This window comes from Nestor notabilis, unplaced genomic scaffold (genome assembly GCF_000696875.1).
Source record: "Nestor notabilis isolate BGI_N333 unplaced genomic scaffold, ASM69687v1 scaffold5347, whole genome shotgun sequence".
Classification (NCBI taxonomy): Eukaryota; Metazoa; Chordata; class Aves; order Psittaciformes; family Psittacidae; genus Nestor; species Nestor notabilis.
This window is the reverse complement of record NW_009937685.1, coordinates 18,509-44,414: the sequence shown is the minus strand read 5'-3', so window position 1 is coordinate 44,414 and position 25,906 is coordinate 18,509. Positions and strand designations below refer to the sequence as shown.

General features: G+C 39.2%; 1 protein-coding gene across 3 annotated transcripts in view; it reads left to right on the top strand.

Moving 5' to 3' along the window:
* The window catches only part of PKP4 (plakophilin 4), a 61,347-nt gene extending 44,750 nt beyond the window's left edge, over window positions 1–16,597 (top strand). For 2 of the 3 annotated variants that reach the window (XM_010018942.1, XM_010018941.1), the window contains exons 11-21: window positions 6,173–6,356; window positions 7,199–7,316; window positions 7,804–7,995; window positions 8,139–8,312; window positions 9,119–9,269; window positions 10,646–10,841; window positions 12,597–12,681; window positions 12,788–12,905; window positions 14,770–14,901; window positions 15,594–15,667; window positions 16,234–16,597. In XM_010018942.1, the coding sequence (XP_010017244.1) occupies window positions 6,173–6,356; window positions 7,199–7,316; window positions 7,804–7,995; window positions 8,139–8,312; window positions 9,119–9,269; window positions 10,646–10,841; window positions 12,597–12,681; window positions 12,788–12,905; window positions 14,770–14,901; window positions 15,594–15,667; window positions 16,234–16,482 (1,673 nt within the window). In that variant the 3' untranslated portion in view covers window positions 16,483–16,597. The remainder of the gene's footprint in view (window positions 1–6,172; window positions 6,357–7,198; window positions 7,317–7,803; window positions 7,996–8,138; window positions 8,313–9,118; window positions 9,270–10,645; window positions 10,842–12,596; window positions 12,682–12,787; window positions 12,906–14,769; window positions 14,902–15,593; window positions 15,668–16,233) is intronic. The other variant, XM_010018943.1, reaches the window with a different exon arrangement.
* The last annotated feature ends 9,309 nt before the right edge of the window (window positions 16,598–25,906 follow it).

Here is a 25,906-nt window from a genome sequence, read left to right as displayed (position 1 = left end):
TGCTGATTTTCTTCCTTCATTAAGAATTATCCATGCTTGGTAATGCTGACTCTTCTTGAACTTAGCCTGCTCTCCTCGGGTTTTCCTCTTTTCTTGGCAATGTCAAGCGCCAACAGTGGTTTGTCATTTTTCTGCTGTGTTTTGTAGTATATTGACAGACTACGCAGGAAACATGAGGCCAGCTGAAGCAATCAGTTGAATTATATACAACCTAAAGTGTACCATGAGGAGTGAACAGAAGTTCCTCTCCTTCCAAACTCAGGGATGCTAGGGGCAATAGAGATCTGCTTACATAGGTAAATGGTGGACTTAGCACTCCTTGTGCTACACAGAGTTGTTTGAATGTTGAATGGTGTGTTCACCAGACTTCCAGAATTCTACCTACAGTTTCACACTGTCTCTTTGGACTTTGGCAGGTGATTCTGTAACAGTTAAATACTTACGTTTAGTGTACCTCCACTACAATGAGGAGTAAAAAGGAACTGTTACTTAAATGACATACAAAATGATACTGTAACCTCAGAAGTCTCATACACCTTACTTTAATACAGCTTGTACCAGCTCCTACCACCATTTTCCTTATCTTTGCATGGAAACTTCCCAAATTATAACTGCCTTTGCAGTCAGGGCTGATTGCTAATAAGCACTAAATTTGGTCCAAATTATCTTAAAATAAGCACTCTACAAATAATCAGATTGCACTCTCATTTTTAACATGACGACAAAAGGGCTGTGTGATTCTAGTTTGTAAAATAAATAGCTAAAGATGTCTCCCAAATTAAGAAAGAAAGTGAGAGTGTCCTGGTGAGAACTTTTGCTTCACATAATATGAACAGAGAGGCAATAAATCATTAATCATTTAATCAAGCTACCTCCTCGAGAGTCAAGCTTCTGGGCAAGTTTTGACATAGTTACTGCGTGAAACTCTAATGATTTGCTCTTCAAACACTCTCAGGCTAATCCTCATGGATGAGTTAATATTTGGGAAGGCTCCTTAGAGGGATCAAGTTCAGGGAGGTCCTCTAGCTGGTGTTTTCAGCCTCTGCCATTGGGCCCATGTATGACAGGAAGATGCTGCTGCCTATTCTCTCCCAATTTCTTAGGAAGCATCTGAGCTGTAGCACACTTCTGAAGGCACGGTGGGGCAGGCCGTGTCCCTTATGGATCTGGCGGGTGCTTGCATTGGTCCTGCAACACCCAGCTATGGAGTGTGTCACTGTCTGCTGCCTTGGCATTTCAGGCAGCAGCCAGCCACTCCAGCTTTTTCACAAGCTGTAGGTCAACCAGTAAATATTTAGAGGCAGTCATACTTAGCAAGGCTGAGAGCTTTACCTCGGTCTGAATAACCGTACAGTAATATTTTTAGAGCTAGATCACTGAATCGAGCATGCCGTTTTCCTGTAGGTGTTGGGTAACTCATAGTAGTCTGAGACTTAAAATAGACTTTCTCTTGCATGACTTGCTTTAACAACAAATGCTTGGGGGTGAGGAGGAGGTTTAGGTGAGATCAAATTTCTAGTTTGCATCACAGATTGCATGAAATATGGTTTCAAAATGTAAAGCTATAGGCCAGTGAAGCATTTGTATTTCTCCCTGTTAGCTACCCATGAAGTACCCTTCTTCAGAGAGAGCATACAGTCACCCAGGAGATTGTTGGTGTGAAACTGGACATGTATTTGAAATAGCTCGCTTTATGTAATCAAGCCATTAAAGAATAAGTAAGCTTTGGCTTATTTGGAGTGTGCAAATGTAATGAGATACAAAGTTTGGTGGAGCCATAAAAAATTTTTGAGAATCACTCGAAACTTTTAAGAAGAAATCCTCCACAACAACTTTATAGAGTAGGGGTTTTTTTCCCCCATGATTTTTTCTGTTCCCCAGTTTGTAATCAATTATTTTTCATTACTGGAAGTCTTGCTATACAGGAGCTGGAGTAACACTTCTTAAAAAGTTTTTTAGCTATCTTTGGGGAGGTCAGTGTAAGGAGATGATCAGAACACTCCCATCTCAAAGCTTGGGCTCATTCAGCTATCCACTGAAGCAACCACAGTCAAGTACATGTGCCTTGGATTTAGAAAAGGCAGCAGAAAGGTTTGTGAGGGTGTTTTACCTCTTGTGGGAATTCATTTTACAGTCTTTGCCTAATTGCCAAGAAGTCTGTCTCTTGGGTAGGTGAGCTGCTGAAGAAAGTTCCATTATTCAAGGAAGGCAAGTTTGCAGCCATAGTCCTCATCCAGACATTCGAGTTAGCTGTGTGTGTTAAGTTAGCACAGAGGAGAATCGCCAGGAAGCACTGTGACATGTTAAATACTTAGACTGCCTGTGTCATAACTAGAAATCAAAACAGCGATAAATCTCATGTATATATCTCCCCATGGAGCCCCCCTTCATTATTCTACTGAAGAGAAAACGGATGTTTCATGCAAATATTTTTCTTATTGTTGTGTGGCTGTATTAAAACCTTTTGCTGTTGTATAAACTTCCAGTTTGTTAACTTCTATAGCATTTACTGTCTTGTCCTGCCTCTGATTTATTTCTGAGGAAACTAAATGTTCAAGATCCGTTCAAACTGAAAACTGTATGGTCTGCAGTGGAAATTATATTGGGCTATTGTAGAACTGCTGTTTAATGGGTTTTGCTGAGTGTGTGCAGCTGGACTACTTTACAGTTAGTAAATTATTGTATGTGAGGAGAATGTTAGTGTAAGATGAATACCTGGAGAGAATTTAGATGAACTTTAAGCTGTGTGTCATGATGAAAAAGATGACTAAATGCCACATCTAGCATATTACTTGCATATATACTTCTGCTGATATGCCAGATTTCATACTGAATGTCATGTTAGAAGACACTGCAGGGTAGGGAACGATAGCTTTCTGCCCGGGGATAAAAGATCAATAGTAGTTTCATTTGGCTAATGGATGAATGTGAAAGACTCTAGACTTCTGGCTGTAGTTTCTGTAGGATTTTCACACGAGTTCTGGTATGTTCAGCTCTGCACTTCAGTATCTGCTATTCCAGGCATATGACATAACTGGTGCAGGCCATTTTCCCCATGTTTATCACTGTGAGGGGGAAAAGGCAAACCAAAACCATACACTCTCATCCTCCATTGTTCATTTTCCATTCCTCATGTCTGGACTCTGGCTTTCCAAATTCTGCCTGATCTAGAATCATGCCATGTCACACGCTTGGGACCTTTACTGAAAATTCTTTCATGGCTGCCACTCATCTGCCAACCTACCTTCTTTGTCACTTTTTCAGAATTTCTTTCACAAGTGCTCAAGTTTGTAAACCATGGATGATCTTTCAGCCATGATGTCCAAACATTTGGTTTCTTCTTGCTTCTTGATTTCTTAGGACCTTTCTTTTAGCTGTTAACTTCTCTTCTTCGGAGATTTCCAGTATAAACAATCTCTCTTTCAAGAATATTGCCAAACGTCTTCCAAATTCATTTTTAAATACTAGCTTATAGAATCATAGAGTAGTTAGGGTTGGAAAGGACCTTAAGATCATCTAGTTCCAACCCCCCTGCTATGAGCAGGGACACCTCGCACTAAACCATGTCGCCCAAGGCTCTGTCCAGCCTGGCCTTGAACACTGCCAGGGATGGAACATTTACAACTTCCTTGGGCAACCCATTCCAGTGCCTCACCACCCTCACTGTAAAGAACTTCTTCCTTATATCTAATCTGAATTTACCCTGTTTAAGTTTAAACCCATTGCCCATTGTCCTACTACTACAGTCCTTAATGAAGAGTCCCTCCCCAGCATCCTTATAGGCCCCCTGCAGATACTGGAAGGCTGCTATAAGGTCTCCACACAGTCTTCTCCAGGCTGAACAGCCCCAACTTCCTCAGCCTGTCTTCATATGGGAGGTGCTCCAGCCCTCTTATCATCCTTGTGGCCCTCCTCTGGACTTGCTCCAACAGCTCCATGTCCTTTTTATGTTGAGGACACCAGAACTGGACACAATACTCAAAGTGAGGTCTCACAAGAGCAGAGTAGAGGGGCAGGATCACCTCCTTGGACCTGCTGGTCATGCTTCTTTTGATGCAGCCCAGGATACGGTTGGCCTTTCTGAGTTGCAAGTGCACACTGATGCCGGCTCATGTCAAGCTTCTCATCAACCACCACCCCCAAATCCTTCTCCGCAGGGCTGCTTTGAATCTCTTCACCGCCCAGCCTGTAGCTGTGCCTGGGATTGCCCCGACCCAGGTGTAGGACCTTGCACTTGTCTTGGTTAAACTTCATGAGGTTGGCATTGGTCCACCTCACAAGCATGTCCAGGTCCCTCTGGATGGCATCCCTTCCCTCCAGCGTATCAACCGAGCCACAGAACTTGGTGTTGTCGGCAAACTTGCTGAGGGTGCATCAATCCCACTGTCCATGTCACCAACAAAGATGTTGAATAAGACAAGTCCCAACACTGATCCCTGAGGGACACCACTCATTACTGATCTCCAACTGGACATTGATCTGTTTACTGCAACTTTTTGCGTGCAGCCATCTAGCCAGTTCTTTATCCACTGAGTGGTCCACCCATCAAATTGATGTCTCTCCAATTTAGAGACAAAACTATATCTTTAAAAAGACAAAACTATATAACTTTAAACTCCTAGTTTCATAAAAATCAGGATAATTTTTGTTTCTTCCCTCTCCAAAACCTCTTTCCTACAGGGTTTTTGAAGACTCACCCTTTAGCAGTCAGATGTTCATGCCTTTTTTTCAATAGGATGAAGAGTTCAGAAAAAGCCTTATCTCTTGTGATAAATATGTCTTCTCATCTCAGACTGCCGACTGGTAGAACTAATGAGGCAACAAATGAAAATACCACTAGGGATCAACTTAGATGCTGGCAGGGGGCATGCAGTTTCAATGGCATCTGTAAGGAGTGGTTTTATTATTGAGATGTAGCTGCCCTTCCACTAGAAGGGCCTGAGTATAAAGCGTGACCTGTTTCTCGTACCAGAGCAGTGGTAGTTCAGTTGTGACCTCTTCCACATGCCTCTGTAGGTCAGGAGCATACTGGTGATGGTCCCCAGCTGTAACATCTGTATGACCAGTTACTGGAAGGCTACCAGCAGCTGCTCTCTTCAGAGGTATTTTTTCTGTTCATGAAAACATTCACACCTCTCCTTCTACACTGGAATTCTCTCTGGGAGAGGAACCAGCTGGTGGTGCAAGGTGCCACTCTGGCCAGTCATACTCAGGAAGCAGTGTCACTGGCACCCCACGCCACTCCTGCCACAGAGACTGCACACCCACACATACGCATATAGATGACAGCCATCAATAGAACTCTAGTTAATAGTAAATGACTACATGACTTTCGTTTTTTGTTTTATATGAAGTTTTGTGATGAATTAATCTGGCAAATCCGTTAGTGACCTCTGATGTGTTTGCTGCGGCATGGTTATACCAGCTGCTGCTGCTCTGGCACGTTGCCTGGCATACTGCAAGAGAAGATGGATTTTTCTTCCCCTTACAGGTAGTCAGTATGGGATTGATCTTGAGATATCTAAGATAGGTATGAGCATTGGAAAGATATAGTTGAGCTCAAGGTATATGTGTTTCAGAAAGATGAAAGGTGTTTTGCAAATGAGAAGAGTTGTGTGCATGTGGGGAATACTCCTCTGAGCTTTTGGAGTGCAGTGGGGATGTCCCTCTCCTGTCAGGTAGCAGAAGGAGCTATACCTTACAAAAGGGAGCATCTCCTGTCAGCCACTGTGTGGTTTGGCTCAGGATTTTTCCTTAAGAAATGAATATCTACTGACTGGTAAGTACATTTCCTTCTCAGTACTGTGGGAGACCTAGCTGCTGATCTATTAGGGTTATTCTGATGATCCTCTCACATTCCGTCTCTGTTGTCAAAGAGCTTACGCAGCAGCAAGACAGAGTGACAGCTGCTGAATGCATTTCAATCTGAAGTTTATAAATACTTATATCAGTCTATAAAGTGAATCTTTTAATGGTAGTTTTGCTGACAGCTTACTGACCAATAATGTTGGAATAATATTAGATACATTGCAGAGTAATTGTATTTTCTTTGATCTTGCATAGGTAAATTATCTTTCTTCTGTTTCAAGTGATGTCTTTTAAGCTTTTGCTGTGGCTTTGTTTGTTTGCCACATCCTTTCTGACATTACTGCAATGGAAATCTTTTCTTAAGGGGTTCTCTGGAACTTGTCTTCATGCGATGCAGTAAAGATGACAATCATTAGGGATGCTTTGTCAACATTGACGAACACTGTGATAGTGCCTCATTCTGGATGGAACAGCTCTTCCTTTGATGACGACCATAAAATTAAATTTCAGACTTCCCTAGTTCTGCGCAACACTACAGGATGCCTGAGGTAACGTGCTGTTCTAGCAGACTCCCTTTTACAAGAGTATAAAATATATGTACTCTGTGAAGTGCATATAATTCTATTGTTTAGGCAGCTTTTGCATTAGGTTTGGGGTGTTTTTTCCATATTATAAAAATATGAAAAGTACAAAGTTATTAAAAGATACTAACTGTAATGAATAGTGGTTACATTTTGATTGGGGATTTTTGTTTGTTTGTTTGCTTTTTTAATTATGACCATTGCACTTTTCCTCTATTAATTACTGCAATTTTGTGTATAGGGCTTATGAATATTATTTAGGGAAAATATTGTGCATTTGGTGATTGTTAATCATTTTATACATTTAAATAATTATGTTTGCATATGCATGCAAATCGGTAAAGAGTGTTTGACCATTCCCTTTGTGGATTTCTCAAACAGCAGTAAGAAGGAAAAAAAAAGGTATTCACAACAATAAAAGACAAAACTGAAATATCTGAAAAGAGAATTCAAGGGAATTCAGTTTACAAAAGAGGAAACAAAGGGTATTTCGGACACAGGCAAGCTCAGCAATCCATTCTGCAGCACATGCCAACCATAGATTTGGGCATGTATGGCCAGAGGGCTTTTGGAATGGACAAGTCTATGGGAGAGGGTTTCTACTTAAAGCTGCTTTTGTCAGTGAGTCAATGCTACCTTGAAATTGTGGGTTTGAGTCATATTTAACTTTTACAGGAATTGGGGGTGTGTTTGCTTTTAACTTCAGTTACCAGTTAGCGGTATCAAAATCTGCAAACTGTCTAATAAAATGGTTGTGTGTATGTCTATCTGTGAACACATTATGGTCCTTTATCACTTCAACCCTTCAGGAATCTCAGCTCAGCAGGTGAAGAAGCCCGGAAGCAGATGAGGTCCTGTGAAGGGCTGGTTGATTCACTGCTATACGTGATCCACACATGTGTGAACACATCAGATTATGACAGCAAGGTGTGTGCACATTTCATATAAGTGATTCTTAGTGCTAAACTAATCCTATGTCGGACAGGATATTTGGGGGGTTGTGTAGCATAACTGAGCACTGATATGCTTAGCTGGTTTTCTTTCCCAGTTTTCTGATGCACAAGCAAATTCTGCTACACAACAGTGTAACTTGTTCTATGCTTTTGAGTTTCATCAGTGTTGAAGTATTCATTCTTTAATAGAATAATAATAAGCTCTTGTGCTTTTCATTTCCAGAATACTGAAAAATAAGCCACTATAGTAGAGATAACTTCTATAAATATTCTCATATTTGAGGATATCAGGAGAGAGATTGCAGTTTTACCAGAGAAACAGACAAAGCAATGCCCAAGGCCCAGGACAGGAATTTAGTGCTCATGCTCCAAATGCCTTTTCACCTCTACTTAATTTGTTTGGTTTGCTTTACCAGTATGTAAGTAATTTATGACATGACACATTTCTGATTTGGCTTCAGACAGTGGAAAATTGTGTGTGTACCTTGAGAAACCTTTCTTACCGTTTGGAACTGGAGGTACCTCAGGCACGTCTGCTAGGAATCAATGAACTGGATGACTTGTTAGGAAAAGAATCACCTAGCAAAGATGCAGAGCCCAGCTGCTGGGGAAAAAAAAAGAAGAAGAAAAAAAAAACTTCACAGGAGGATCAGGTTTGCTGTTTTCCTACATATATATATTTATCAACTGTAGTTTAGCTAACGATGGGGGAGTATACAGCTTCAAGAGTAGCTGTTATATGTTGAATGAAAATACAGAGGTTTAACCTAGTTACAAATCCATGTTCTGTTCACAGTGGGATGGAGTTGGCCCTATACCTGGATTTTCCAAGTCTCCTAAAGGGGTGGAAATGCTCTGGCACCCGTCAGTGGTGAAGCCATACCTAACACTTCTGGCAGAAAGCTCCAACCCAGCTACTCTAGAGGGCTCTGCAGGATCTCTCCAGAATCTTTCTGCAGGCAACTGGAAGGTACATTCATTCCTACTCTTCCTCATATCATTTTATTTTAGCTGGATTTTTTAGTAAGATTCTGAAATGTGTTTGGTAGGAACACATAATTTTCTAGTACACAACTGAGATTTCTCCGTAGTGTGTATCAGCAGCGCCTGTGTGCTCCAGTACCATCATTTCCCCAGTGAAAAGCAGTGGCAGGGGTGGTAGATGGGGAGAGCGGGATGGAAACAGGACTTGAAACTGGTACCATTTATTTTCAATGAAGAGATAAAGCTTTCTTCCAGTGCATATTGGGTCAAAATAAACTTCTAGCATCTTCTAGCTGTGAATTCTGGTGGGAAGATACTGTTAATACAAGGCCAGCATAAATAAATTGTTTGTGTTTGCTTTATTATTTTTATTATCTATTTCCATATTTTCCTGCTTGTGACCCTTGCATAGAGTATGTTACAAAAGCACCTCTTTAATAATGTTATGTATTTGTCAAGGACAGGTGAAAAAAAAAAATTTGCTTTCTTTGCTTGTAGAAAAACAGCTAAAATTTTTAATTTTATGATCATTATAAAATTGGTCTTCAAAACAAAAAAAAAAATCCAACTCTGTTCCCTTTTCAACAATTTGTCTGTTAGACTAATTCTTTTAAATTTTACTTTGTAAGAGGAATGAGTGGAAAAAAGAGCCAACCCTTTATAAGAAGACATGCGTTTAACACTTATCTTTGGAAGATATCCCCTGACATACTTAAGAATTACAATCTAATAAGAGATTATTTCAGTCAGAACACTGTACTACATTTGTGAGTAACTGGAGTTTTAATGTAGTTTGCAGCATACATTCGAGCTGCTGTGAGGAAAGAGAAAGGGCTGCCAATCCTTGTGGAGCTGCTGAGAATGGATAACGACAGAGTTGTTTCATCTGTGGCAACTGCCTTAAGGAATATGGCACTAGATGTTCGTAATAAGGAGCTTATCGGTAAGTGCAGGACAACACTGAAGAAAGCACTGAAATTACCAGTATGTCAGACCTTGTGTGGGAAAACTATTAGGATGATGAGATTCTACCAGGAGAAATTGCATACTTGGGTTCACTGTATCATGTCAGTTGTGTCACAGAGATTGATCTTTATGACAGCAGTAGGTTTCCAGAGTGGTATTGACATTTTAGCTTGCCTGTAGCCATCTTGCACAGCAATCTCTTTACAACGGATGGAAGTTACCCCAGCTAAACGAAACTGGACAGGAAACTGGCAGTACAAAGTATGATGGGAAACACCACTCTGCTGTTTTCCCTTCCTGGCAGAACTTTTCAGTTCAGAAATGCACCTCCACCTGTTCCCTCTCCCTGTCAAAGACTGAACTATGGAAGAATTACTGCCTTTCCAGATACACTCTGAAACCAATTCTTGTATAAAATATTTTGAGACATGGAGTTAGTCATATATTATACCCCATCTAGTAATCTGTTTTATGCAACTTTATTGCTATTGGTAGGAAGAGGAATAATGGGTTAACGTAGTCTAAACTCAGAAGAAAATAAGAGACTGGGGACTCCACCAAATAGCAGGATAAATTGGTACATGCAGACATGTTGATGAACTTGCTAAAAGACAGCATTCTGTGTATGCAGCATTCTTAGGGATTATTTTCCAGTGTGTTTGAAAAGTTGTTCCTCTTGTTTGCAGTATTCATTTTTGGATATCTTCTTCCCCTCAGGGACATTATGCAAACAGACAGCTAATGGCTTTGTGTAAAGCTTATTCATTATTCATTGTTATGTATAAATACATGTCTTCAATAAAATCAATTAATAGTTCAATCAACAGCACAGCCTAAACAGGAAAAAAAACCCCAAAGCCTTGGCTTTAGTTAATTTCCTTTGTCTGCAGTGCGATTGTTCCTGTGCATCAGTCAGTAATTGAAATCTCAAAGAGCTGCGATCTGATCTCTTGAGAGTAACAAATAAGAAAAAAATTCCAAGTTACTTTAAGGATTTCTTTAACCTTCTCATAAATGAAGCATAGGAACATGCACCACTCCTTCAGTCATAATAAACAGAGCATTTTTCCTTGCATGATTCTGCTTTCTCCAATTAATTCCTGTTTACAGATGCTCCAGTTTTAATGCAAAATTCAACTTCACACATTTTTAAGTTTAAAAAAAAAAAATAAAAAATGGATCTTTAATCTTTCAACTTTGTGTAAAATGGGAATTCTTGGCAGGTTTCCATGGTTTTGATACTGTGTTTCTTTTTACTGCATTCAGATGCAGTTTTGTGCTGAGTCCTACAATTTCAAATCCTAAGTACCCAAATATATGTCTTTCCTTGGTTCTGTTGATGGGTGTTTATAGGTAAATATGCCATGAGAGATCTGGTTAATCGACTGCCAGGAGGCAATGGCCCAAGCATACTGTCCGATGAGACTGTAGCAGCAATCTGCTGTGCATTGCACGAGGTCACCAGTAAAAACATGGAAAATGCCAAGGCCCTCGCTGATACTGGAGGAATAGAAAAGCTGGTGAACATAACGAAAGGAAGAGGTGACAGGCAAGTAGGCAACAAAGTTCATACACAAACTGTTTCTATTACCATTTAAAATGCTTAAGAATGCAGGAAGTGAAATTGTCCCCTCTTAAACACCTACAGGATTAATAGAACATTTAGAGCTTTTGCAAGTGAGCATATATTAGCACCTTTGTCAGGATGTATCACAATAACTATTGATTAGATCTAGCATGGACATTTGGTGGGTTGTCAAGCAAAACTTGGCCTGCTTAGCAGTTTACCTAACCTGTGGGATTGCCTCAAGTAGAATTGCAAAGCAAGTGCTGATTGAGAAGACAGGCTCTCTGCAGACTTCTTTGGGTATGCTTGTGCCAGCCCCTGTGGCAGGGGTTTTCCTAGCTGAGTTCAGCACTGGGCTGGATCAAGCATTGTGCTTATTTAGTAGTGATAAAACCTGTCAGAACTGGATGGATGAGCATCAAGGAACAGGAACATGTACTGGCTCCAGAGTCATGCAGCGTCAGCACTAAGCCAGCCCATAGACCCACCTGGCCTTGCTCAGCATCACTGCCCCATACTCCGCAGTACGACTGATGTGAGCAGGACTCTTGTATAGACCAGGGTATCACAGATCTCCTTTCTGTGGGCAGTAGAAAGCTGATTACATAGTGAACCCTGTATAGTGCCCAGTATTTAATCAGATGGTAAAGGAGAGGTAAAGATCTCTTCACTGAGAAGTTGGTCAGTGTGATTTAAACATACCATATTTTTAACAAACCCTTTGTCTCAAAAGGAACTGGGTTATATTTCGAGTACTCACAGTTTATAATACTTCATATGTACAAGGGACCTAGACTCATTTCAGCTGCAGGTGCGAATGCGGTGATCTTTTATAGAACTTCTTGGGTCTGTGGCGACAATGTATGAAGTTGCACCTGCACTTATATTTATGAAGCAACAGGGTACACAAAACAAATTCAAAATCATCTGAATGTATTAAGAGTGTCTGTTCATTGATAAACACCTATCAACTGCAATTTTTTTCAGTTTTTCCTTTCAAAAACTTTACCTGGATGAACCTTCACAATGACAGAAGGCAGCTTATGTTTAATATGGTTGTTATGCTGTGGCATTTAATGTCAAATCACTGCTCCAGTACCACTACTGGCTTACTGCTGGTTTGTTGGGTTTTTTTAACAAAAAAGATGTCATTATTTTATTTTAATAATAGCTAGAGCAATTTTCCTTGCCTTGCTCTCTTGAGAGTGGAAAAGTGTTTTCCCAACCAATGACAGTGTTCCTTAGTGAAACACAAAACTGAGAACAAAGTCCCACAGTGAGGATGTTTGGAGACTTAATACCAGCTCTCTCTTATTTGTTCTTTTTCTACAGTTAGGAATTTTGTACAGTGATTTAAAGTATGTCATCTTAGTTTTTATGAAATGCACTAAATAGTATGTTTCTTTTCAGGATTTTCAATTCTTGCAGACAGTGACAGTAGCTATTTCATCCCTTGTATATGTATTCCTCGTATGGGTGACCTGAAGAGAAAATTTCTAGGCTGGAGAGGGAACTGATTGTCACAGTTACCCAGGTTCTGCACCAGACTGTTGGTGAGGTGCTGACACAGCTATGTTCACACTGCAGTAATGCAGGCAGGCATTAGTGAGACCCAAAGGGGTGACTTGACTTGCTTCACAGCATCAAGGCTTAGACTGTTATGTAGCTCAGGAACATTGTTCTTTTTAAGTGGAACTAAGTGACTTTCTAGTAATGTAATATTCTGTACTTCCTTAGATCATCACTGAAAGTTGTCAAGGCAGCTGCCCAGGTACTGAATACATTATGGCAATACCGAGACCTCCGGAGCATTTATAAAAAGGTAAATTACAAAATTAGCCTACATTGGAAAACAGTTCTACAATACCTCCTGATTTAATGAAAAGCGATTAATTTTGAGATTTTTCTCTTTTTTTGCCCTTCCACAGGATGGATGGAATCAAAGTCATTTTATTACACCAGTGTCAACACTAGAACGAGAGAGATTCAAATCACATCCGTCTTTATCAACAGCAAATCAACAGATGTCACCTGTCATACAGTCAGGTCAGTCAAGACATGCAGAGATTTCCTGAAGGGGTACCTGGTATCCCATTTTTTTTTAACTCAAATAGCCTTTCAGTTTATTAATAATTCTGTGTAAAACATGAGGGTCATGCTGTCTCTCCTCTGTATTTAAACTTAAGTACTTCATGTACTCTGAACGTTACCTGAGCTGTTAATGTTGGCAGGCTTTGGATTCCAGAGGATTTGTGGACTCCTCCACATTAGCATTGTAGTTTGGATAAGAAGCACCCGGAAGCAAATCTCCCCAGTTATTCCTTAACTCAATTCAAGCTGCAGTCTCACAGTTTGTGGAAAGAAAGAAAGAGTGTCTTTCATGACCAGAGTTCCTCTCAACCACTGCAGTACAACAGACAGGAGCGATGCCTTTGTCTAGTGCCATACAACAGCAGACTGCCCTCACCAGTTACAGAGGATTTGTTATTCTGATTTTACCGTGTTATACATTTGGTTTTCTCCCAGCCCTTCAAGATTCCAAAAGGATGTCCCGGCCAAGTATCTTTGTCACTCTCAAACCACAGGATACTGAAGGCAGTTTTTACTCTTACACCTAGTTGCCAAGTTGCACATACTGGCATCAAAACACCACCTTGAAATCACAGACTATTTGACACAGACTGCTTTGGATCTACTGCTGGTGCTAACAATATCTTCTCAAAATAAGCAAGGAAGCAAACACATCTTAGGCTCAGGGAACTGACCAGATTCTACCAAAGTGTGAAAGGATATACCAGTACCTACTGTCAGATTCTCAACTCAGTGCTTTCTCTCCCAAGATCTGCTAGCAGAACAACTGTCTTGCTCCAGTTCTTTGAACTACCAGTAGAATTAAGACGTGCAGCTCTTGCATAATATTCAGAGGCTGTCATACTTCAGAGAAGACTTAGTAAAAAATTCTAATGGGAAGTGTATGCTTTTCTGCTCCAGAGCATGAAACAGCTTAAGCTGGCAAGGTGGAAGCCTGGTGCAGAGAACATGTCCACAGAGGGCACTGTGGCAGGAGCTTCAGTCACTCCATCGTTAACACACACGTCAGAATATTAATGACACCCCCAAATTTAGCTTTTTTAGCCATGAACATGCAGGATAATGTAATTAAACTATCCATAACAACACAGAATTGTGAGATATGATGTAATGGACACAGCTAATTGATCAATATTTTGAAGGCAATTTCTAGAAGTTATTTTTAGGTATTTTTCTCTTGTGTTACTGGAGTCTTTCTACATGAACAAAACCTGAGGTGTCTGTAAAACAGGGACAGTTAAACAAAACTTTTTATAACCACAGTAGAGATTGAGCTGTTCATTGTAAGAATGTGAAATAAGTGATCCATTGTGCCAGTCTTACATGGGTTGTCAGCCAAATGGAGCACAAGATGCCCTTCTGTGTGCTAATCAAAGAACAGTAATACAAGTATATATATGGAGCCCTTCATCCAGGCAGACTGTAAATTCTTCTGTCCTGTCCCAAGTGATAAGATGGACTTAAAGATTCTGTTTGTGTAACACATAAAATCATAAACAGTAGTGGGAGTGTCGTCTTCTAAATGCAACCTATGTCATATGCAAACTGAAATGGGTAAGGTCTTGTATTTCAGTTGTAAGCATTATAGAGCAGTGATTCACCATTAGCATATGAAATCATTATCTCATGCTACATGGTTGATAGATTTTGTTGTTCGGGTTCTTCATCCAGGAAAAACTCTGTACTCATTTTGTCCATTACTCACATTTCCCTCATTTGTTAATCCTTGAGGAAAAAGGGATGAGGAGAGAATGAAGAGGAGGTTAGGTATGGGAAAGGTAGTTGTTGTACACACTGATAATCTTTCCTTTTACATCAGTTGGCAGCACGTCCTCATCACCAGCTTTATTAGGAATTAGAGAACCCCGCTCTGAATATGAGAGAACGCAACCTTCTATGCAGTATTATAATAACCAAGGCGATGTCATTACCCATAAAGACATATATACTGGTAAGATACTGGATTTTAACTGGAATACATAAATATTCCTTATATGAGGAGTTTATACAATAATAGTAGGGACAGTTGCATTAGCAGGCTTGTTACCATTTAATGTTGTTTTCCATTTTTACTCATTATATTCATAGCATGTGGAACAGCACAGGTTTTTCTTCTGTCGCTGCTATTGTTTTTAAAATTACACACATTACCAGGATAAAGAAGATCTGTGTATATAGTGGGAGGTGAGAGGTGTTTGGAATTTTTATTTGTATTTAAAATCCTATTACAGAAAATTGTTCTATTATGCACATTATATATATATTATAAATAATAATGTATGGGTTTGTATTACTGTAATTTAATACTGTTATTAAGTTATACCAAGATTTCATCTTTTCCTTACTATTTGATGCAAAACAAGAGAGATGATCGTGAATAAAGAGAAGGAAATTTTGTTTTAAAGGCTATTAATCTGTAAAACAGAAAACAACACCACAAAATGCCTCTTGTTTTCAGTTTAACTACTCCTGAGGGGAAAAAAATTGCCTGTATTGTTTTACTATATTATATTATTAGTAGATACTAAAATCTGGAGACTTAATTGGGTGGTACATAATTTCTTCTAAGTAACATAGAAGCAAATAGACTTACAGACAAAACCATAAAGACTGAAGTTTATGCCATGAACTGTTTTCTCACAGGTTCCAGCAAAGCTTCACCAATTTACATCAGTTCCTATTCCTCACCAGCAAGAGAACAAAACAGACGACTACAGGTGACTCCGAAATTTTATTGTGAAATGACACAGATAACAAGACTATGTTCAGTGGTTAGTGGAGCTTCAGGGAGTTTGAGCATACTTTGTAATAGTAGAGTGCTTTTTTTATAGAGTGTATAGCAAAGTGAATTTGTTATTAGGCATTACTTAAACTGGCACTTGCTTATGTACTTCTGTGGCCTCTCTATTGCCTTTTTATAGTCCTATATTTGAGCGTGCTCTTGTGCTGGGATCTGAGACCCCTTTTCTGACTTTATGTGACTTAGGGTGGATTTGGAATTCTTTTTTTGTAGGTATAGTCAAGTTCTGTACTTTCTGCCTATGCTCTGAAAAGACTACTTTTGGAAGAGCCACTGGCTTCCCAGTGAGTGCAGGAGGAGACAGGGAGGCAGGCTTAGAGGTTTTTCCTCCATTAAGTTTAATTTACAAATGAGGTACATTTCCTGTACCTGCACTTAACTTTTTAGGGAAAGGTTCTGTATGATGTGCAAGTTTGGGAAACAAGTATTTCCTCTGCTAGTAGTATTTTGAAAGCTTATTTTTCCATCATTTTGTGTTAACAGCATCAGCAATTGTACTACAGTCAAGAAGACACCAACAGAAAAAACTATGATGCATACAGATTGTATCTGCAGTCCCCGCACAGCTATGAAGACCCATATTTTGATGATCGAGTTCACTTTCCTGCTACTTCAGATTACACAACACAGTATGGACTGAAATCAACCACAAATTATGTAGACTTTTATTCCACCCGACGATCTTCTTATAGAGCAGAACAGTACCCAGGCTCACCTGACTCCTGGGTGTAGCATCAAAGAGAAACAGCAACAACAGCATATTTCTCATCTTGCGTGAGAAGGAATGGAGTGGCCTCTTTTGTTGTTTTGGTTATGAAATGTGAAAGATGAAAGAAGGAACAAGGAAGATGTATTTTTTTTTAATGTTTTTTTTTGAGTGAGGAATTGTCAGGAAGAAAAACTGGAAAGGATGGGTTTTGCTCTGTTTAGGTGTTAGGTATAATTACTTGTAGCTCCTGTAGTCTGGTGAGGGTGTGGGCGATGTGATGAAAGGTTTGAGAATTGAGTAAAATGAATTTGGAAGTGTGTAGGTCAGAGCAAATTAAAGATGATTTTTTTTTTATGTGAATAAAAGTCTTGTTCTGATAGTTTGTACAGAAAAAATAAAATGGCTGCCCTTGTTTTATTGCTATTACTAAATGTCATGATTGTATGCTACTGCGTCTTGTACATTTCTGCCGTTGGTGTAAATATGGAAATGCCACATTGGTTTAAAGTGCCATCCATTTGTAATGCAGTGCGTCATTTTAAAAGGAATTTGAAACATCATGCACAAAAAAAAAATCCAAGAAAATGTTATAAATTTTAAAAGAAAAAAAAAACCTTTTAAAGCTGAATAGTGTCATTTTGAAGCACAAAGTCCAGTCCAATATATCTGCACCTCTCCCATTCCCTGCCTATTTCATAAGAAATTTCACTGCCATTTTCTATGCACATGGAATAACAATAAATATGGAAGTCTCATCCATGGAAAGCTGTTCCCTGTTTTGTTGTTTTGTTTTGGGGTTTTTTTTATGCGTGATATTCAGAAACAAATACCACGATTATGAAATCTGACTGCACATTTTTAAGCAGGTTAAATATATCAAAACATTTAGCCCGTTTTTCCATCTTGCTTCAGTTCATATATTCTGAATTTGCCAGGCTGGCAGACCAAAGTGTTAAATTATGCACTTTCCTTCTCCTGTTCCTTAGACTGATATTTTAGCTTCTGATATGGGCAATCCAGGATATTGCAGAACTCTGTCCTGTTTTCTTTTTCTCTCACTTCCCCTTGCTTTCCCCGGGAAACTTAAGATGATCTTGCTTTCACAGAAATTTTAGTCTCCATTTTGACTATGTTCTCCTTGGTTTACTTACTATAAAAATCTTTGATTATTTCAAGTAACTAAATCACATACTTCCCTCGTGCCATAGAGTCTGTTAACTTTCTACTGTCTAAAATCGTAATTTATGGTCTCCATCATTACATTTTTCTTTGGTTTTCAGTGTTTCCAAATACCCTGATTGCAGCAGTGAAATGAGAAAAGGTAAGCAGAACTGCTCCAAGTGTAGATTATAAGGCAAATTCACTTTTCCTTAATTGCTTGGGCTACTTCAGCCAACTGAGTGTAAAAGGGAAAAGAAATTAAGGGGTAAGGAGCATAGTGAGAGTAGAGGGTTAGGCCTTACCTCAACACACAGCCACATAGTTCTACATAAGCTACAGTGTGTGGCATGTGTTGCAGAGGTATTGTGCAGATGGTGCCTTGCCTAAAAGTTTATTTTTCCTTTTAAGGTAGAAAATAGTTTCCTTTTACTTGACTTTTGAGTTTGTTTCTTGTAACAAGAATTTTGACGCTGGTCTGTCAGTGGTGTTCTAACTGCCTCCAGTCATGTGCAACCTGATTATCTGGTATGCCTTAAAGCCTACTACAGGTCATAAGCTCTAAGACAAATACACTTATTTGGCATTTCATTGTCCCAAGAAGGTTGAAATTAGCTTCAGATTACAAAATAGTAGACTGAAATGATTATAGTCTATTATTCCACAAAACAGCTCTATGATGGAAGGATTTCTGCTTCTCATCTGAGGCAGTTTCATCAAAACCAGCACGATTTGGGACAGCACCCCCAATTTGGATCTTTCATGCTGCAAAATATATATATATGGTTCATTATGTTAGTTTCGGTTTTGTCTCATTTATTTATGTATTTTTACACATCATGTCTTGGTGCTATACTGATTAAAATTATCTGTACAGTATATTTCTTTGTTGGTGAATTTCCCTTTACGTGTAGTTTCAGACTGAATGTGGGGAAGAAATAGGGCACAATTTAACTTCATTGTTCACTTTCATAGTGCTGTCTGGCATTTGGGCATGTCTCCAAATGTCAGGAGCATAAATTTATGCCAAATGCTTTTAAAATGTGTTGTATTCACAATTTTGTATTCAGGTTGATACTCCACTGAGAAAGATAAAAATTTTTAACTTTTTGGAAAAGTGAATGTTCTTAGGAGGAGTGCTGCTAATTGGGAATTTAACTAGTAATAGTGCCCTGGGGAATTCACTACTTTGTTTCCACCTTTCTAATAATTGCAGATATGGTGAAAGAGCAATTAAACTTCAAAGGCAGGGAGTTAAATATGATTCAGCTTAGAAGAGACTACGAAGGTGTGCAGTGAGATTCAAGAGCAGACTTGTACTTGTCCTCTGTAAATAACTCCCTCAGAGGCCAACTGAAAGTATGGTTGACCACAGTGAAACAGTTACACTCATTAAATTCCAGGGAACAGTGGGAAACAAGTGCTTAAAGTAACATGTCTGTGGTTCTGTATCTCCTGAAAAGCCTAAATACAGTATGCCTAGAAAGGAGATGAATCATAACAGAATTAGGATTACTATTCAAATAGGCACAAAAGAATCCTGGCCCCTAAAAATATTCTCTTTTTTTGGTGGCCTTTACTTCTGCCTGAACAAGCTGGGCAATGTAAGTCATACATGGACATCTGTAACTCTCAGCACTCTGACCTGAATTGATGGTGAATTGATACTGTGACATACAGGGATCCTGTAGGAAAGGACAAACAGGGCTTTCTTTTCAGGACAGCATTCATAGATGATTCTTTGACTTCTGTTAGTTGTCCCGAACAACATGCCTGAACTGTAGTCAGCTTGTACCTGTCCTCAGATACTTTATCACATTTTTAGCTGCCATGCACTTCATTTTTCAGCCAGGGATTTAGGTTAGTCAGCAGATCACTTCTGCCGAAGTTGGTGTAGTGGTACTCCATACCGAGTCCTCTACCTGAAGTGAAATCAAGTCCTGCAGCCCTGTGCTGCCACATACAACTGCTTCTCAGTGCTCACAGGAGAGAAATGGAGTGACTCAGTGTAGCAGAAGGATATAGAGTATACCCTAAAACGCTAAGTGTGGACACATCCACAGAGGCATACAGCTCCAGGGAGAACACCTGGCTGTGGCATGACAGCACAGCTATGTGAGGTCAGAGCAGGCCTAACTAATGTGGTGAACTGCCCAACGAAAAGAAACCGTCATGGCCAAGCCCAGCTTTACAAGGTAGCAAAAGAAGGGAGACAGGGATGAGCCTGGTAGGCACAGAGATGAGTTACGCAGAAAACCAAGATTTAGCTATAGGAAAGAGGATTGTGAACACTGGAAAAATATAAACTCTTTAGCCTACCAGAGCTAACAGACAGTGGCTTCACTGAAGAGAAAACATCTCCGCCAAGGACAACACTCCTATGTGTTTTCTATGTCTTGAGTTACTATAAGAAAAACTAATGTTCATGAAAATTAACAATGTAAACGTGAATCAACTTTTAAAAACCCAAAACATTAGTTTGTGCTATGGGTAAATTACTGCAGCTGTCAACAACAGTTGACAAAGGGCTCAAAAGGAAAGCTGTTACTTTGACACCAACTATGAAATGTCTCGTAGGAAAGGCCTGGTAGAAGAGAATGGGGGATCATCACACACATGAAGGTGCAAGGATTTGTTTTTGGCTATGAGGCCGAAATGAAGCAAGGACTAACTCATGGCTGCGCCACTTGTTCCACTCCGCCAGTCCTTGGAACTGGACAATTATCACTGAAATTTAAGACTGTCTAATGCTGTTGTGCACTGTGTTGCCTTCCTAACAATGATCAGCATCTCGCAAGAAAAGTCAGTAGATTTGGGAAGATCCACTAGTCATCTTAAAAAAGGAAATAGCCCCTTTTTGACAAAATATAACTTGAGAATGACTAGCTGCAGCTAGTGACACTTCCTTCCTTGGAATGAACAAGAAAATTGTTTAGGTACCGAAAATATACTGTAACACTTAATTCCACAGATTAGGAATGAAAGGATTTGGTTAAGCCAACCGTAGTAAAATTACACAGAAGAAAAATCTTGCTGAATAGGTATTCCAAAACTTACATTGTCACGTGATCTCTATTACAGAATCATCCATGAGGGAAAAAAGGTAAGTCAAGTTGGGTTATTTTTAAGCTAACCCACAGTAAACTAGGTGAAGATACTACAGCTTTTCAGATCCATGTAAACTGCTGACAGAAACAGTTATTTTTTTCTGTGCCTTTTTTCAGAGTCAAGTCTCCAGCTGACACATGAATCTTATGCAGTAGCCCCTAACATCATACATTGCCACATATGAAATGAACACTTCTTCAGAAAGGAATCATGGCCTTTAAATAACTTTCTACCATCTGATGTTTTTTTCACTGAATTTACATCTGATGGCAGCTCATGTTTATTTAAAGTCAATGAAATATGAATGAGGTAGTAACTTAAAATTATAATGGTGACAGGAATAATGATAGTATTTACAAGTTCTAAAAACAAATGCCGAGTTTATTTTATTGCCAATTTCTGTGACTGATTTTTAAGCCTCAAATTGCACCTCCTCTCAGAACGTCAGGTTGGAGTAAGTGTAATATGACACAGTCATATTAGGTCCATTTAACTAAAAGAGAAATTTTAGGTGATACCACTGGCTGCTACTTTGACATATTTAGTTTTAAAGCTTTTAATTTTTTTGTAATTCAAAGTCTAAGGACATACAACAGGATCAGCAGAGTACACAACTCGGACTGAGGCAGTCTGTGGTGCAAAATGTAAAAGCTTGGTATCATAAGAAACGAGTAAGACAAGTTGGCAAGAACTTGGATGGATACTGAATGGTGAGGAACAGTCTGAAGAGGGAGGAAAAAAAACTATTCCAAATTTTAAGGGTTACCAGAAAATTGAAACCAGGACTGCAGACGCACACACTTTTAAGAAGCCTGGCTGGATTACAATGCTGCTTTCTCTCTCAATCGAGGTCTCTGTGCCTAAGAAGGAGCTATGTGTTAACAGCTGCATCCCTGGCTGCCAAACAGGAACAGCAAAGAGTGACTTAACAGGTCGAGGAAGGGCCTTAACACTGCAAGTTCAATAAATGCAGTAATAATGGGAGAGTTTGGCTACCTCCATGGAGACTGGGAAAATGCCACTAATTTGGGCATCACACCGCAATATTTTCCACATACCATAATGGACTGCCACCTGGGGTGGGAGGGGGAGAGGGGCCAGGAAGCAACCTCTCCTTAAAAGAAATTTCTCCATAACTTCTTCATCACACAGAAAGTAATGCTTGACTTGCTCCTAAATACTGAATCCTGCTCCAAAATGATTAAATTGAAACAGCATAAGCAGTGACTACAAGGTATCAGAACTAGAACTCAGGAACTGTTCTTTTTGCTATTGCATTTTAACTTCATTTTAAACAAACAAGGCTAAGGAAAAGCCAGATAGCTATTATTGATATTTACATTCAGAGTGGCAATTTCAGAAAACCTGAAAGTTTGGGGGGGGGGGAGCAGCACTGTGAAAGGGATGTTTGTGAATGGAAGGAAGAATACTTAATGACACTATATTAAAAGCTCAAATCAAATGCATAATATCAAGACATTTCAAAAAGATAAAAAAAAAAAAAAACCAAAAAAAAGAAAAATAAGCTACTATGATTAAACAGCCAGACAACAGAATAGGAAGTAAACATCAATCCCTCAAAAGACTGCAGTTATGTACAAATCGGGAAATGAAAAAGAGTCAACAACAGTTGCTTGGTTAAATGCAAAAAACTACAGTAAGGTCTGACCAAAAAAAGGCTTTACCTGGGAAGGGATTTTAAATACTAATTACTTTTTCAAATACTGAGGAAACAGTGAGTCTGACAGAGGGATACTTAAAGGTGCTAAAGGATTAAAAAAAAAAAAAAGCCAAACATCTAACACATATATCCCTTTGCTTCAGGATAATATAATAATATTGATATTACAATGTCATGTACACTATAAAATACTAGGTGAATCCTTCTTGTATTTATTAATGCAGTCACTGCAAACAATAAGAGTGTAATACACCTGTCCTATCCCATGCCCTAGCCAAGTCCAACAGGTCACTGTCAGAGCAAAGCACTCAGGTCTTCGGTCTGACAAGGTAAAGCTATTCCTAGGTATAAGATGGGCAATGGCATTTCTGAAGATATAAAACATACTTTTTAATGACTTATGGGGTGGGGAGAAGGGAGGAAAAATAAGCTGCTGAATTGTTCTTTTGAATTCTAAAAGCCTGGCTTGATAGAATGCATTTACAAGGGTTTTGCTCAACTTGCAGTTCACATCCTCACACCGAATCCCATACAGCCAGATCTCATAACACTAAATAATTGTAACCAATTTGATCTCAAAAATACATGGGCTTATCCACTGATGATCTTAAAGGTCTTCTCCAGCCTGGTTGATTCGCTGATTGTCTGATCCTATGTGTATGCACCTGGGACCTATTTCCAACAGAACTTACAAAACATTCTGGAAAAATACAAACCTTGCTCCAGTGTGACAGAATTGATGTAAATTTGGAATACATTTTTTCCCTAATATATTCCCATTTGGGGGATTCTTATAAAGTAATTTTCTTAAATACATTCATCACCTTGTGCAACAAAGTTTAAGTCTAAGCCTGTCTGCTGTATGGATTCAACTAAGGCTATTCTAGATTTATTTCCACACTAAGGAATTTAAACTCCCTAGACTTAATATTTCATCAACTTACACCTTTACACAGAGCCAGAATGAAGCAGTTTATCACCTTGTTTGAAGAGGTTATTGCTACCACTGATGCACAATATCTTGCGCCAGACAAAAGGTGCATTTCTTCCCTGGGCTCCTAGTTGGTGCCAGAAAAGCCACAGCAAGCAGGGACTGATCATTTTTTTACATACTTTACAGACCAGTCCACAGGACACCTGCCTTCATCCATGCTTGTGTAATCATTTACTGCCATGCTAAGGGAACACAAAAGACACAGTAATGCAACTCATCCCTTCAACCACAAAAAAGCCCCACTTAAAAGCTCTTACAAATCACCAAGGATATGGAAAGGTCTTAAAGTACCAGTCTACAGAGAGACCCGTTGAGAATGGGCTGAGTTACACTCTATGTATGATGAATATGATCATAGTCAGGCTTTATTGATTCTGACTATTAACAAGCTCATTAGTGAAGCTCCTGAACTGTTTCTTCTGTTACCATTATATGCCAGCAGCTCATCTGCACTGTCAATGCTTACTGGGGAGGAAGGGGAAGGAAGACACCACAGCTGCTTTTTTAATTTCTTGAATTGTGCTTGTCCAAAGTAGCTTAGTGCAAATGACCATGACCATCTCTATTAAGTACTCTTCCTGGATTGTTACACCGGGTCCCGAGATGTACAGCTTTAATTCTATAGCTGTCCATGTGCTACGATACTATATTTTAAATAAATCTATTAAAATATGCCTCTGAAGTCTGCTTGTCTCTTCAAAAACTTTCTGCATCCTGTCAATAACCTTCAAGAGTGAAGATGATAACGAGGACAAACTGAGTTTCTTAGTGCCTAGCTTAATGAGCTAAAGTGGAAACACAAAGTGACTAGAGAGCGGAAAGCTTAAAAACATCAAGAGAAGGAAAAACAGATCTTTTGAGACTCTTAGTGAGATTTATTTTTTATGTAAGCCAAGTTAAGTTTAGAGTCATTTAGCAGATTAGGAATAATTATTGAAATTCCCAGCATAGTGGCCATTATGATGATAAGTATGTGGAACTTTGATGTAAATCATTTTCTCATTTTCTTGCTTTATTTTCATCCTTACTATTTGCAAAGCTGTTTGTTTTCCAGAAAACATCAGAACAGTAAACAGATTTGTCATCTTTATGAAAGAACTGGAATGTAAATACAAGCTAAGTATTTAATAGGAGATCAGTAGCTCCCGAGGCATGTGTGCTTTGTACACTTTATGTGGGGATATTTACATTAATACATGTTTCTCCCCTATTTATTTTAAAGATCAGACAATGTTGGGGGTTTTTTTCCTCTAATCAATAAATAGAACAGGGATGGTTTTCAACACAGGTATATCAAATGGGACTTGAACATTCACACCACATAAAAAGTATCATCTCCTGGGGGACAAAGTCAAATTAAGATAAAAAACTGAGCTGAATCTACTGGGTTTGTACTGTTGGGTATAAAAAAGACTGTCAAAACTTTTATTTCAGTGTCGTTTTCTAACAGCAAAGTAGTCCTCGTGTTCTGAGTATCTTTACTGAGATAGAATTAATGGCCTGTTCTTAAGATGACTAAGAAAATACACAAGAGTGGTTGTACATCTTAAGCTAAGCTAAAATTTGACCATTCCCTCCCACACAAGAGCTGAAATATTATGGAAAAGGCTATGGTTAGCACAGCACGATCTGGTAAGTACTTATGTTCACCAACTCAGTGTGCCAGTTAAGATCTAAGAAGGTGGAAGGGGCCATGCCTAGTCCACAGTTTGAGCAGTGTCTGGCAGAACAAAAGATGAGCACTTTTGGTTGGGGTGGAAAACGTGCCTGCTTTTTTCTTCCCACAAATGGAAAAAGCACTTAGCACTTGCTCATCTCCACAGCAGTTGCAAATAGCCCTGAATACAGCTTTCTCCTTTTATAGAAGGACCAGCAAATATCTAATTTTCAAGGTGATATATGATACATCTTCCTCTTCCTACCCATTCCAGAATATCAGCCAAACTAGTGTTTAGAGACTACTGTGCATAGCATTCACATACCACTAGGAAGCTCTTTCCATTTGAACCAGCCCAACTGAGCTGGGTTTGAACACAATTACAGGCCCCAAATCAAGGCTGATTCATCAAAAATGCGTTATTTTCAAAGTTCCTTTCTACACACAAGCAGGGAACAGAAAAAATATACAAACACACAGATAGGTAAACACATACAGCTCACTGCCTTTGCCATTTCTGCCTCCTCCTAGAGATGGAACGATCTCTTGCCAGGGAGAAATCATGCCTTTTTAGCATCAGCACCTTGGCGTGCGAGACTGAATTCTCTCATCACTCCAGGGCCATATGTTCTTGATATCCCATTTGTTGATTATCTTCATGTCCCATATTTTCCTTACCCCTGTGCTTAAGAATGGACGTGCTGAGCAACATTCACTACCTATCGCAGCCATTTTCTGTGAAGCGCAGACCAGCATTTTCCAAAGCAAAAGTGTACTTTCAACACAATGGGAATGCAACATACATACTGCATTGTGGATCCTGTAACATTATTCCTGTAAAATTATTTC